This window comes from Neomonachus schauinslandi, chromosome 2 (genome assembly GCF_002201575.2).
Source record: "Neomonachus schauinslandi chromosome 2, ASM220157v2, whole genome shotgun sequence".
NCBI classification, from domain to species: domain Eukaryota; kingdom Metazoa; phylum Chordata; class Mammalia; order Carnivora; family Phocidae; genus Neomonachus; species Neomonachus schauinslandi.
The window spans coordinates 50,588,798-50,603,547 of NC_058404.1; the positions used below are offsets into that span (position 1 = coordinate 50,588,798).

Below are 14,750 nucleotides of genomic sequence, written 5' to 3' on the forward strand. Positions count from 1 at the left end.
GTGACATTCCACACACCTTCCCTCTCCCACTCCAGGCCACATGCCAAGCACCTCGTTTTCTTAAAAGAGCCATCTTTCCCGGGGTTTCTTCACCTTTAGCAGTGGAAAAATGGAATCAAAGAAAGCTTTGTGTTTCGTTGTGTTTCTTTAAAGACATCCAGTGGTTGGGGTCAGATCCTTACGCAGGACTCAAGGACAGAGTGCCCCAGCCCCCTCTCACCCAACAGACTCGGCTTGATTTGCTTTACTCCTCCTCAGAGAAAGCCTGAGAAGTAAACGGTTTTCTCTTCTTACCATACATACATCATTAGAAAAGGCTCTGCTAAATTTTAAGTTGCCCCCAAACCCAAAGTCGCAAGTGGAGGTGAGCGGAGGATGGGGGAGGGAATACAGAGAACATAGTGACCTCGCGCTCCTCTATTTGGGCCCAAACTGCTTTCTGCTTCCTTCAGGCCCGCCGCCTGCCCAGCAGTACCCCCTCCACCTCCTGTCCTCCGAGTCCTGCAAACACCAGCCTGGAGGGAACCTCCTCAACCCCTAGAGCCCCTGGGGCCCCTCCTGGCGGCCCCGTGCCCTCTAGACGGGGCTGTGGGTCTCGTCAGGATCGCTTGTCTGCCCTGCTCGCTGCACGAGGCCCGGCGCAGGACAAGAACACTGAGTGACTCAGCGAGTGACCAAACCAACTAAATGGGACGTGTCCACTGGAGCCCATTTTCGGGTCTGAGCAACTGTAACAACCCCCCAGCCTCAGGCAGACAGAGAAGATAATATGAGTTGCGAGAGAACAAGTAGCAACTCGAAAAATGAGGATTTATCCCAGGAGCTAGATCAATTCTGCGTTCAGACTCGTGCCTCAGAGCAGGGCCGCTCCCGGCTGCCAAATTTGTGTCATAATTTGGCAGTACTTCTCTCTGAGAACAACTCTTTGGCACTTAGGAGTATAAACAAGTCCCGCAAAGATGTGCCCTGACTGGTGGCCACCTCCCATCAGCCCTCTCCATCTGCAAGGACATTCACATCAGATGAGGGCCAAGTGAGCCGCGGACGCAGGGCTGCCCAGGGAGTCGGTTCCCTGTGAAAGCAGCACCCCGGGCCGGCCTCGTCCCCGTCCTGTGCTCCATCTGACAGGAGACCTGCTCATCTGCCCAGGTCGGCCGGGCCATTGCGAACCGCGCTGGGCCACGCTGGGCGCACGTCCTGAGGATGGGGACAAGCAGGAACCCAGAGAGATCACTGGGTTCCACAGCCTGTGGGGGTGTGACCAGCCCTGCCAGTGTCCGCAACCACCATCCCCTCCCCAGAACCACCTGCGCAGCAGTGGAACACGTCCTCGGCTCCCTAGTTGGCGGTTCTGCTGGGGGGTGGGGCTTGTAGATCAAGCCAGTGGGGCCGTGCCCTGAGAATTGGGACACACTGCTCCAGAGAAGCGGCCTGTCCCTGCCACCTCCAACCCCCTCCAGGCCAGCTGCCTCCCAGTTAGCCCAGATGCTCCCGTTACCCGAAACTGGTTCTTGGCTCCTGTGAGAGGTCTCAACTAAGGGGAGTAAGACTGGCCACAGAACCCGTGGGGCCTCCCCGGTTCTTCAGTCCACACCACAAAGAGCATAGGGCCCGGAGAGGTGCGCTCGGGGACCTGCTGCTTCCCCGAGCCTCCCTCTTCTAGTCTCAATCTTGAAAAGCCTTGGACCCAGGCCACCCCTTGCCCTGTGGGACCGTCTGGAATGACCCCAAACACCCCCGCGCCTGGGTCAGGGAGGGAAAAGCAACAAGACCAACCTCAGACATAGGCAAGAAATCACCTGGTTTTATTTAGAGGCCGCTGGTCATACGACAGAAAGGCATATATGGTACAAAATTACAGAGGTTTAGTTCATTATATAATACAAATCATTCAGTCTTTACAATTCATTACAGAGTCTTTGGATTTTTTAACTCCCATTTCATGTGCAGCAAATCAATATAGTCCCTCAATCAAAATCACTTCTTTATACGTGAACCAATCGTATTCACACAACTCTGCACATGGAGATGTTCCAAGACCCCCCACAAAATTAGTGTCAGCAGCCCGGCTGAAGGCACGTCGGACTTCTCGGAGAGAGAGAGGCGTGTGGAGATCATCGAGCCAGCGTCTTGGGCATAAAAGACAGGCTGCACTCACCGTCCCCAGGGTAAGGCACAACAAACTGGTGGCCGCCTCCTCGGGCACTCCCTGTCCAAGACGCAGGCCTCCAGGCAGACCTCAGGCAAGTGGGGCTGGTCTTCGCCAGGAAAATAAATACCCTGGAACTTCTTGGGGGTCTCACATACAGGGAACAGTAAGCCAAGGGGAGAAAAGGGAAGTAATGGGGGATGGAAACGCCTAAAGCCATTCAAACTCTTCAAGGGTCCCATTCACAGCTCAACGGAAGCGCCAAGCTCTCCGCAAACACACGAGGCCCTTCACGGCTGAGCCCGGCCCCACGCGCGGGCCGTGCCTTCTCCTGCTCCCGCGCCCTCCGGCCAGGCTGGGATTCCGGACAGCTGCCCCCCCTGCGGCCCCCGCCTGGCCTCTGCCACGTCCTCGTGCGGCACGTGCGTGCAGGCAGCCCTCTTGCTGTCACCCCGGATCCCAGAGCCGGGAGCTGCCGGCACCACATCCCGCACCCTAGCGCTGACACGCCATTTACCATCAGGCCTATCAGTAAGGTGGGAACAGAAGACAGGGGAGATGGGGTGCTTCCCTCTGTCTCCCACGGTCACACGACCCGCAAGACGCCACGTCTGGCCCAGTAAATGCTGGGTTGTGGGGACTGCCTGGGCTACGGCTTTAGTGACCACGTCTACTTCGTGCCACTGCTTTCCCAGCAACGAGTTACCAGGAGTCTGCACCGAGAAGCCAGAGGGAAGGCCGGAGACCAGTGCAGGGCGGGCCTCCTTCCGACTGGCACTGCTCACCCCGCCCCACCAAGGAGGGGTGCTGCCTGGGAAGACAGCGGACTACAACGGAGTGACGCCTGCACCCTGAGTGATCCGGCGACACACGGGCCTGGAAGGGACGTGCAGGTGGCGGAGCACGAAGACGGGAGGCTCAGGACGGCAAACCCTGTCCCTGCGAGGACCCGGCACAGCCCTCGTGGCTGCCAGGGTGCCCGCGGGGCCGCAGCTGGGGCAGGAGAGCCACACCCGCCTCTCCGGGCACTGGTGACCGGCCAGCCACAGTGATAGCCGCCCCGCCCCCCCCGAACACCGACGGGGCGGCCCTGTCCTCTCTCGCACGCTACGGGGCGGGGCCCAAAGCACGCTCCACTGGCAGGAAACCCCGGCAAGCAGCCCCCGCAGCACCTTCCTCCCACGAAGAACGACGACCTGCCCACCCGGGGGGCAACAGAGCTGTCCCGCCCGGCGCTCCGCTCAGGTGCTCCAGGTCCGGCGCAGAACGCACAGCACGAAGACAGGCAGCACGCGGGTGCGGTTGCCCCGCCCCTGGGCCGGGTCCCCTCACACGTGGGGCGCCGGGCAGGAGCCCCCGCGGTGCCCCCGTGGCCGCCACGGCCGGAGGAACAGAGACACCGCCCTCCCGGGGCCAACGGAGCTGTGCGGCCGAGGACGGGACGCAGGGGCCGCCGGGGGGGGGGGGGGAGGGCAGCTTCGGCGCTGAGCAGAGGGTGCCCGGTGCTTCCGGGGACAGCAGAGAGCGCCTGGCGGGCAGTCGGACGCCCAAACTTCTACAAGCGGGAAAGAAGCACCGACCTCTCCTTGGCTTCAGCCTGTTCCCTGTGAGAAGATCCCGTCCAGCCCTGAAACTATGAACATCTGCGGGGCTAAGGCTACGCCAGGGGTGTGCTCGTCCGCTCCGGGCCCTGTCCTCTGTCCTCGGGAGGCCCGCGTTGTCCGCCGAGTGTGGCCCACCCCCTCCCAGGCGGAGGTTAAACCGCGCTGGCACACAGCGGGCTGATAGGGAGCTGGGCCGGAGCGGCTGGCGGGCACCGCCACGTGTAATTAATGGAAGCTAATTAATCTCGGGCTCCTCCCCGGGGGGGACGCGGCGTGCAGCAGCCGCAACACCTCGGGGTGCCCACGGGGCTCTGCTTTCCCAGCTGCCCGCGGGCCCCACCCATCCCCACCCAGGGGCAGGGAACCTGGTGTTACTTCTCAGGAGGGGCTTCAAATCCCTAGAGAATGAGATTTTGCAAAAAAGGGCTTTCTGGGCATTGTTTTTAGGGTCTAAACGTGAGAGCTAAAAACGGGCCTCCAAGACGGCTGCACACAAATCCTGACCCTGGGCTCTGTCTCGGAGGGGCCACCGTGTCCCCTCGGCTCCTGCGGCCAGCTCGTGAGGATGCGCACGGCAGGTGGTCACTGGGCTACTGCTGCCATGGAGGGGCCCCATCGGCCCTGCCCGCCCTGCTGCCCACCCAGCACTTCCTCCCGCCGGGCCACGCACCACCACGGCCTGCAAGGCACCAGCCCTCTGCCTGCTTCCACAGACCCCGTCCCAGTGAGCCCAGCAGGAAAGGGCTCCAGGCCCAGAGGTATCCTGACAGGAGGTGGGCAATGCTCTTGGAGGTCTCATGCTGTCCGGGCCGCGTCTGTGGCTTGGCAAAGGGCCAGCCACAGGGACAGTGGGGAGCTCTGCTAGGCCACAGTCACCCAGGCTCGGTCAGGGAGTCAGGGTAGAGAATAGCCAAGAAGTTAAACTAGTCTAAGGTCCTTCCAAGAAACCAAAATTGCACCAGGTAAGGTCATGATGCCTCTGACTTCGTCACTGCAGAAGCACAATAACATAATTCTCCAAGTTGTCACTGTCACCTTAGAGTAAGGCCACTTGTGTATCTGTGTCAATAACGACATAAGGAGGGGCATCATCCTCTGGCCCCTCTGGGAACCTCCACCCGAAGCCGGAGGCTGGCAGCCCCTGAGTGACCTCAGAGGCTAGCGATGTGCGAGGCAAGCCCCGGGCACTCATGCCTGGGCAGATGATTGTGGCTCGCGAATGACTTCAGATTTTGAAAAAATAAATATAAATAAATATATTCTAAGCACTCTGTTAAGGGAATAAATGACAAAGAGAAAACACTTTGCAGGTATTAAAGACACTAACACACCCACAAAGAAAGCCCTAAGAAACCCTGTGGAAAGGAAGAGGGAAAGGCAGGAGGGGCCAGGCCCAGTGCCCCTTGCTAGGGCGCCCTGGACCCAGTGCCAGAAACCCCAGGAGGCTAGCCAGAGGCACTTACGGGAGCTTGTTACTTGGTGCAGGGACTCTGGGGGCCGGAGGGATGCAGTGAGCCTAGGGAGCAAGCCAGGACCAGCACAGGTCGGCCGAGGCGCCGGCTCTGGAGGCACAGGGAGGATGCCCCCCCTCTGCGGGAAAGAAAGGCACTGAGATGGTTAAGAAGTTAATGGGGTCATCAGAACCAAAAAAAGGAACAACAGCACCCCCCAGGGGGGGGATCCCCAGGCACGGGGATGGGCAGGAGCCTCGCTCCCACAATCCAGGACTGCTCTCAGCTCCCAGAACCTTCCACCCTCTACCTTGCTGAGATGCCTCCCCATTCTCTGCGCAGAGGAAGAAATGAAGCTTCCAGAGTCCCAGGAGGAGCAGGGAGAGGTCAGCAGCCCTGTGTTGTGCAGAAAGGATGCCTCGCCATGTTCCCCACGGAAGGGGACTTAAGGTGTCCCTGCCCACTCAGTTCCCATCCCCACCCCCGCGCTGTCACTGGCAAGGCTCAGAAGGGGGCACTGGCCACCCCCTCTCTGTCAGCCTCTGCCTGGGAAGCAGAGGGAAGCAGGCAGGCAGCCCGGGAGGATGCGACCCGGAGAGGGGAGGGGGGGCTGCAGCATCCAGCACTGGTTTAGCTGGCCCAGGATTTTCGGTTCTCAGGGTTCTTATGGCTCCTGTCGGCCCTCAGCGCTGTGGCACCCTCCACCTTGGCCAGAGCCGCCGTCAGGGAGGCCAGGTTGGTGGCGGAGCCGGAGAGGGTGCTGCTCCTGCGGGGCTCGGGGGCGCCCTGCAGCCGGAGACCCGCGCTGCGCCGCTGGCCTGCGCCCACTGCTCTGCGCACCCGGCCTGGCCTCACCAGCAGCCCGTAGCCGGGGTTGCACTTGAAGTACTGCTTCCCTCCGATGGAGCCGTCATTCTTACCTGAGGGGAGGAGAGAAGAACACATGGGGGTGGCTTCTCACAGCCCCTCGCTCCGGGCCCCTGTGTGCCTGGTGGCTCCCCGGGGGCACAGGTGCTCACTGTTGAGCAAAGGAGGCCGGGGTGACCCCGGAGGCACACGGTGGTCCCCAAGGACGGGCACCCCCGGGCAGCCCCAGGTCCTGCCATTTCCGGTGTCCGGGTGCAGGCAAGTCACCAAAGCAGAGCTGGACCGACCCCACCCCAGCCTCGGGCATGGACCTTCAACCTGGCTGGCCAACATGTAAACCTAGGATGGATGTCATTGTAGAACGATTATTTTTCCTGACTCTAACAGATGGAAACTGGCAAATTACCAAATTGTAGCTAGTCAGATATCACACTTGATGTATCAAGATGGCATGAGGAAGTTTCCTTTGTAAAAGCAACAGAAAATGCACTGAGGTGAAGAAGGAGAACCCGGCACTGAAGTCAGTACAGGGAGAGGGTGCCTGAAGAAACGGGCCTCCATGACCCCTAAATGTCAACGTGCCATGGGGACAGGTTGGTGGGGAGCATGATCTCTGCAGCAAAAACAATCATGAATTCTCTACATCCACTGTCCTGCCCTTCTCTCCCCACCACACCTCTGCTCTCCATCAACAAGGGTCCCCTCAGTGCACCTCTCAAAGCACCTAACAGACCATCTCTCTCGGGCCACCGCTATCACTCGGCTCCCAGGGCATGCACCCCCGCCCCCAGCACCAGCTCCCCGCTTCTAGGTTCCCCACCATCCGGCCTACTCACCCCATTTCATTTTCTTCACGATCCTTACTACTATCAAATTTTAATTATTTATTTGTCTACTTGGCAATTTTCTCCCTCTTAAAATGAAAGTCCAGTGAAACCAGGGACTTTATTTCGCTCCCCAAAGTATCCTTGGGATCCAACATGGTGACTGCTACATGGTAGATGCTTAATACATATTGTTGGATGAACTGATCCATTTGTTAATCCCTCTTCAATTCTTGAATTCAACTGCAGATATAAACTTCTCTCCCAATTCCTCTGCACATAGTAGCAGATACTCCTTCAAAAAATATTCTAGCTACAGGACTCTTCTGGAACCACTTCCAACTTACAGCATTATTCACAGTCGCCAAAAAGTGGAAACCACCCACATGTCCACCCACTGACAAATGGATGAACAAAAGGTGCCCCCCCAACAACGGAACAGTATTTGGCCATAAAAAGGAATGAAGTGCTGACCCAGCTTGTAACCGGATCTACCTTGGAAAATCATGCTAAGTGAAAGAAGCCAGTCACAAAAGCCCACATTCTGCCTGATCCCCTTTATGTGAATGTCCAGATTGAGACATTTCATATACATTTAGAGAGACAAAAAATAGATTATTGGTTACCTAGGGCTTAAGGAGGAGACTGCCTTGCAATGGACATGTGGCTTTTTTGTGGGGGAGGACTGATAAACCTATTCTAAAAGTAGACTGCGGTAATGGTTGCACAATTCGGTAAAGATACTCAGAACCATTAAACCGTACACTTCTAACAGGTAGACTTTACAGTATGTGAATTGGTATCACAATAAAGCTGTGTTAAAAAAAAAACATCTGGGGATGCCTGGTGCCTCAGCTGACTGAGCGTCTGACTTCTGCTCAAGTCATGATCTCAGGATCCCAGGATCGAGCTGCATGTGGGGCTCCTTGCTCAGTGGGGAGTCTGCTTCTCCCTCTGCCTGCTGCTCCCCCTGCTCGGGCTCTCCCTCTTAAATAAATACAAACATCTGAAGGACCAAGTAATTCCTTAAGTTGTGCCCCTGGTTTTTCGGAAAATGGTGATCCAGTCGCTTGTAAGATGTGCCATTCTACAATGACACTTAAGAGACTGGTGAGCCTGGAATGCACCTTAGATCACCCCGCCTTCTGTTCTCCCGCCCAGGCATCCAAGCACCCCCACAGGCATGTGTCTGCAACCCGAGCAGACCGGCACAGAGCTACTGTCAGACTGTTACAGTTCAAGAGCAGAGGCCTCTGTGCCTTTAAAAAAAAAAAAGGTCCTTAAATTCATTACCAAATTGATAGTGGCTTTCAATTAATGTCTTAGGTTTCCGAAAAATGTAGGTTAAACAAAGAGAAGGCTTAGGAAACTCTTATTCCTGGTCCTGAGAAGTAGAGGCTCGGGGAGGTCCAATGATATGCCCAGGGGCACACAGCAGGTTCCTCTGCCAGCCCGCCCTTGGCTAAGTCACCTGCACGCCGGGAACCAGGCCCCAAGCAGCGCCACTCACCTGAAGGTAAGTCCAGCTCCACACCGATCCACGTCCCCTCCTGAAAGTCGGTGGGCCCGATGTATCTCACGATGCCCATTTTGTTGGTGCCCACGGTGACATATTCTCCCTCTCTGAGCCACTCTGGGACTTCGCTGGCTTCTTCAGAATCGGAGGACACTTCCATTTTTCCCAGGGCAGGTGCCCCCGCCCCGCCGACACCCAGCGCCCCCGAGGCCAGGAGGTCCTCCTCGGCCGCCGCCGGGCAGCTGGGGTCTCCGCCCAGCATGCGCGTGAACGACTTCAGCTCGGAGGTCCGCACCTTCTGGATTCTGAACGGAGACGCAGGAGCAGGGGACGGAGACAGGAGGTCGGGAGGCACCTGTGGTGTGGAGGCGACCAGCTCTGAGCCCGCGGCCGGCTTCGCGCGCTCCTCGGGCCTTCGGAGCCGCGTGGTGGCGGGGGAAACCTCGCCCCCGCCCTGCCGGCTGCGCGATTCCTTCGGGGGGGCGCAAGCGGGGAGAGGAGTCGGGGGTGCGCTCGCGTCTTCCTTCTCCGAGGAAACCGGCTCCTTGGCCTCGCATGCGCCATCGCTGTCGCCCCACGCATCCTGCTTTGCTGGGACCGGCAGCGACAGAAGGCTGCCCTGGCCTTGCCGGCGGGCGGGAAGCTCACCGTCTGCCGCGGGAGCGGTTGGGGGAAGCGGGAACTCAGTCTCCAGGGTGGCCTGGCAGAGGGCCGGCGGGGGCGAGCCGGGGGTCTGCCCGCCCGCTGTCGCCGCGCTGTCCAGGCCAGGGACGAACGCATCGGACAGCGTGGCGGAGGACACGCTGTGGGAAAAGTAGCCGCTAGAGGCCTCGCTCAGGGGGCTGGGCGGCCCCTCCTGCACCTCGGGGGCCTGGGCGCCGGCAGCGGCCGCCTGCGGGGCAGGCGCCTTGGTCGGTCTGTCGTAGAGCTTCACGGGGGCCGCGTGCGCAGTCACATCGGGGGCCGCACTGATCCCCACGCTCTCTCTGTGAGCCTGGAGCAGGGAAGGGCGCAAGGAGAACTGGTTAAAACTCCCAAGTTTGCTGCTCATTCCCAAAAGAACTGCGACAGATTTCATCGGCTGAAACATGACGGCTCGCAGGGTGGGAAGCCGCTGCTGTGCACTAGGGCGGACCCCGTGTCCCTATCTGTGCCACCACTTCGTCCATGTGACCCCGGCTTTCCAGGGACCAAATGCCAAGGAGCCCACTATGGGCCAGGCGGGCGCTGAGAGCACAGCGGGCGGCCGCCGGCCTGCCCCTTCCACCTCCTGGCCTTCTGTATACACTCGGAGTCTAACCGCTGCCTGGGATAGCCTGACTTACCCTAAGAAATATATATTCGGCCTTCATCCTGTTTCTGCCCCAGAGCTCCTGAAACCCTTGGAGTTTCCTACGTGTTAAGAACAATAAAGGTGTCTTGATATTCGTAACAAGCCCCCTGCAACCACACCTGAGGTCACGTTAAGGCCGTGACTCTGGGGCAGCACCTCAGAATGGGGGCTGGGTGCCAGGGGAACCCACCTTGTGATTAGTGCGTCAGCCCCACGGCCTCCGGGGCAGAGAGCGGGGCTGCAGGTGACTTAATCACTAATTGCCAATGATTTAATCAATAGCACCTGTGTAACAAGGCCTCCATAACAACCTGGAAGGACAGGCTTCTGGAAGCTGCCGGGCTGGTGAACACGCAGAGGTGTGGGGACAGCAGGGTACCCAGGAAGGCAATGAACGTCCACACCTTTTCCCCACACCTTGCCCCATGCCTCGCTTCCATTGGCTGTTTCTGAGTCATATCCCTTGGAATAAACTGGTGATCTAGTGAGTAAAAAGGTTCTGTGAAGCATTCTAACAAATTAATCAAATCCAAGTGGGGATCATTGGAACCTCTTATCTACAGCCGGTTGGTCAGAGCACAGGTGACAGACAACCTGGGCTTGCAACTGGCATCCAAAGCGGGGGCAGTCTTGTGGGCCTGAGTGGGTGCTGATGCGGTCTGCGGGTAGACAGTGTCAGAACTGAGTAGACTCGCACAACATTCAGCTGGTGTGGAACAGCACCTGCTTGGTGGTGGGCCAGAATGCATACTCGATGGCCACACAGGGTCCATGAGGCCTGACAAGGCAGGAAAAGGCCCTCAACCCAGGGCGCGGCACCCAGTAGGTGCACACTAAATCTCCAGTCCCTCCTTACCCGCCTGCACCCCTGGCCTTGCTGCACTCAGGCTCAGAACCCTGTTCCCATGGAAACAGATCCCCTGCCCACCAGGGACTTCATGGGGAACGGAGAGAATCACTAGAGGCCAGAAGAGCACTTTCTCCTGCAAAGTTGGAAGGAGGATGTCCTTGGCGGATGCACAAGGGACTTAATTAGCATAGCTTCACCAGCCCAGCGACAAACGACGCTCCGGCCTGGTAGCTAACTTGCGGCTCCTGGCGGGGAGTCAGATGGAAGAAGAGGAGACGGGCGGGCTGCAGGCCCAGTCTCATGTCACGGGTCAGGGCCCTCTGATCCAGGGAGACTCAGGCCGAGCAGCCGCCCGCCCTACAGTGAAGAGGGGCTGAGCGCGGAAGGAGCCACAGAGGCTGGCCTTCCCCTCTGGGATCACTCGTCTGAGTCACACTGGTAGAGACACACACGTGGCCCCAATCTCCTGGGGAATGACAACAGCCACTGCCTGTCCACATTCTACTGTTTCTGAGGTGCTGCTAAGGTGTTCTTTCATTGACAGCTGAAGCCATTTAAAGAAGGGAGCGGATTATCTTTCTATCCCCGATTCACAATGACAGGGGCAAGAGAGAAGGCAGGAATGGGGAATGGGGTTGGTGCACTGGAGAAGGGTGCTGTTCAGAAAAAGAAATATGTCTTCCAATATTTACGGAAAGATTATTTATATTACAGGAATGGCCATTTTCCATTTGAAATACAGGATTTATTTGAACTGGGAAACAGCTGAGATCTATAAGTCTCTTACAGTTAGTTGGCTTAACTCAGAAGTTTGATAAATCATGCATTTTCACGTGAATTGTCATTTATATTCCTGTCTCCAGAGGCCCTCCTTTCCCCACAAGGCACCCTTTCAGGGTACGAAATTAACGGCACCTCTTGAGATTAACAGCCCATTTTTGTGATGGATCTCTAGGCTGCAAAATTTACTAAATCCAATAGATCAATAACTGTCACCAGCATAAATACTCTAAAAGATTAGGCAATCCTTCAATCATTTTTCTTTTGCAACTTGTACATGTTTTATTTATTCTTTTCTATTTTATTTTTAATATCACTGACCAGGCAGGGAAGAATATACAAACAAAATTACAAGAGCCTAGGATCTGAACGGGAACTTTGGTTCTGAAATCATGCGTGCTCCCTATTCCCTTGGTGGGTAATACCCCATCACTGCCACATGGACAGCTGTCTGCTAAGGGCCAGCTATGTCCTGTCCTGAGGAGGTGACAGTCCAGGGAGTGTGCCTTAGATTTCCCTGGTCATTATCCCATTTGCTCCCACATGAATCCCTTGATGTAGGCCAGGAAGTATTACCATATGCATTTTACAACTTGGCCCAGCGAGGTTAAAGGGTTTATCCAAAGCTCCAGTAAGTGACAACCAGGGACCAGCGGTCAGATCCACAGTGACAACAGAGACCAAAGGTGGCAGAAGGCAAGCCCTGATTGCACCGTTCTTTCCTGCTGAGCCCGAGCGCAGCCTCAGATTCCTTCCGTGAGAGCACTGCGGGAAGCCGCTCCCACTTGACTGGAGTTTCTATGTGAGTGGAAACCTATTCCCCAGCCTTGGGTTATTCCCTTACCACTGCCACTCATAGAGACTGCTGTGAAAGTCTAGCCTTGCAAAAACCACCAGGATGAACAGCGGTGTGGCTGGAGCTGCAGAGGCTGCAGGAGATCTGGTGCCCTCGCCAGTAAGAGACTCGGCCTCCCTCTGTCCCATTGGCCTTGGGGCCCCAGGCCTGCCTCACACGACTCACGGGGGAGTGAGGGGGGCCACGTGAACACCAAATATGTCCTGGATTGGAAAGGGCCTTTCAGAAAGGACTGAATCCCCTTTCAGATTATTTGCCCATTTTTGCTGTTGTTTTAATAAATAAAATTTTCTAATGAAGATACAGCATTTCCTAAGAGAATGAACACACAGTGGGAGAAAATAGATTTGCTATTCATAAGATGAGAAGTGCTGTTCATCTGTGGGAGATCATAAGAGACTATTTTCTCCCCAGCTTAGCATTAGTCTTTTCACGCTGATATCATGAATCAGAATGAAATGTAAAACTGAGAATTAAGCAAACACTTGGAATAAGGAGATTGTTCTGTTTATAGAAATCGCCTTTGCCTAGCAGTGGGCTATTAAAGCAACAGACTACATTAGCAGTCAAGCACCTAAAAGTTTAGCAATCATATGATTAACAAGTTGAAAATAGAAATGTGGAACAAGGAAAATATAGAGGGAGAAGACAGTGACCTATATTATAGCTAATTATCAAAACGGGAACGCTAAAATGAAAAACCCACGGGTGTGGACTCAACAGTTACGGCATCGGGGTCACCCCCCACATGTGGGGCGGCTGCCAGTGAAGGCACCCCCCCGCCCCCCCCCGTCTGACTCACCTCCGCCGCTCTGGTCGTCCCAGCATCCGCGAGGGCAGCCTGCACCATGATTCGGGGCACGGGCTGAGGAAACAAGCGAACAGGCAGGCGTGAGGGATCAAGAGAAGCAGAACAGAGATAACCAGAGGTTTCCACTGAACAGACTGGAGAGCCCGTCAGGAGGACCCAGTCGAAGTGAACTTCTACAACTTTCGCGAATTCTAACAAGTCACTGCCAAGTAGGCCTGCCAAGGGCTAGCGGCGCCACACTACACAGGGAAGTATAAGCAGTAAGGAGCACAGCAAGCGGCTGGTAACCCCAGAAATGTGCTGAAAACAGTAACACACACGGCGTGCTTACACGCACACAGGCTCTGCACTCACGTACGGCGCATGTTCGTCAAGGCTGTTCTGCACTACAAGCGTTCTAGGATGCCAGAGAAAGGGTTGGAACAGGAAAGATCGGGAAGGGCTTCAGGCAGGAGGTGGGACACAAACGAAGCCTTGATGGCCAAGGAGAACTGGTGCCCGAGCAGGACCAGCACGTGTCTTCATAGGAAGTGAGGAGTAAGGAGGCCAGTCCGGCTACAGCCCACTTCTGGGGCAGAGCACAGAGCGGGACAGATACATGGAGAGACCCTTTGGTATCCCAATCAAGTAAGGACGAGGACCGCCAGAGATGCCTGAGTGAAAAGCAGGAGCTTGAGCTGACGGATCTGGCAGTAGAAGGCAAAGCGACTGGAGAAATATTTAAAGGCTAAGGTAGGCAGATCGCTGAGGAGACTCCAGCAACAGAGCAGATGAGAGGGGGTGAGAGCCTGAATCAATGGCTGTGTAAGCAACAGCACGAGAAGGACGTCATTACTTATGGACATGCGGCTCAAGGAACATTAAAAAAAAAAGAGTGAAAAAATCATTAGCACCAGGATAAGGAAAAGGAAGGTCAGAAGAAGTAGCTGGTAACTGCGAAGGAGAAGAAATCAGGCATCCTTTTAGCAGCTGCTGGGTTTACAACGGCAGTGAGATACAGAAACAGACGGGATTCTCTCCAAGAAACCACGAATCCACCACTTCTGCCTTTCTTCCATCAACCAACCTCTGGCTCCTTCTCAGGTCCTCCCGTTCCAGCACCAGAGTCTGGACCTCGCCTCAGGATGCCCAGCTCCCAGAGGATCCTGACAGCACAGCCTCACAGGAGGGTCAAAATTGGCTGTCGCAGTTTGTTTCGATGCAGTAGCAGTGTTCTTTGTCTTGCTGGATCCAAAAGGAAAAGTCGCTGACCACTCATCTCTTACCTAATCTAAATTGCATAGAGAGGCAGATTTCCTATCTTTCCACTTCCCTTCCTCTGACCCTACATGCTCCAGGTCCTCCCCGTTCCCACGATGGCTTCTACGCCATCAGGATGCTCCGGACAATTGGCAGGCACTAAGGCAGATGGCCGAAGACTGGCTTCCTACTGAGCAGCCCCAACTCTTACTGAAGGGACAAGAGCCCACCTGGAACAAGATGGTGCACTCAGGAGGTTAACCTGAGTTCACAGCACCAAATAACTCCGCTCTGCTGGCGACCCGGTAGACAGTGACAGTGGAGTTACTCAAGCAAGTATCCTCCACTCCACCTTACAGTCCTTGAATACAGGGGCTGCCGTCTTCCTTTTGGTATTTACTTTCTTCCATAGTATCTGAAGTCCCCCACAAACGGAAAGGTGTTCGCAGCATATTTCCTTCGTAAAGGCA

At 56.1% G+C, this 14,750-nt stretch overlaps 1 protein-coding gene across 1 annotated transcript in view; it reads right to left on the minus strand.

Annotated features, from left to right (window-relative positions):
• Positions 1-1,793: 1,793 nt before the first annotated feature.
• The window catches only part of KIF13B (kinesin family member 13B), a 201,435-nt gene continuing 188,478 nt past the window's right edge, over positions 1,794-14,750 (minus strand). Inside the window, exons 38-41 of the mRNA XM_044912850.1 lie at positions 13,029-13,095; positions 11,752-11,758; positions 8,406-9,379; positions 1,794-6,124 (exon numbers count right to left, since the gene is read on the minus strand). Of these exons, the coding sequence (XP_044768785.1) occupies positions 5,835-6,124; positions 8,406-9,379; positions 11,752-11,758; positions 13,029-13,095 (1,338 nt within the window). The 3' untranslated portion in view covers positions 1,794-5,834. The remainder of the gene's footprint in view (positions 6,125-8,405; positions 9,380-11,751; positions 11,759-13,028; positions 13,096-14,750) is intronic.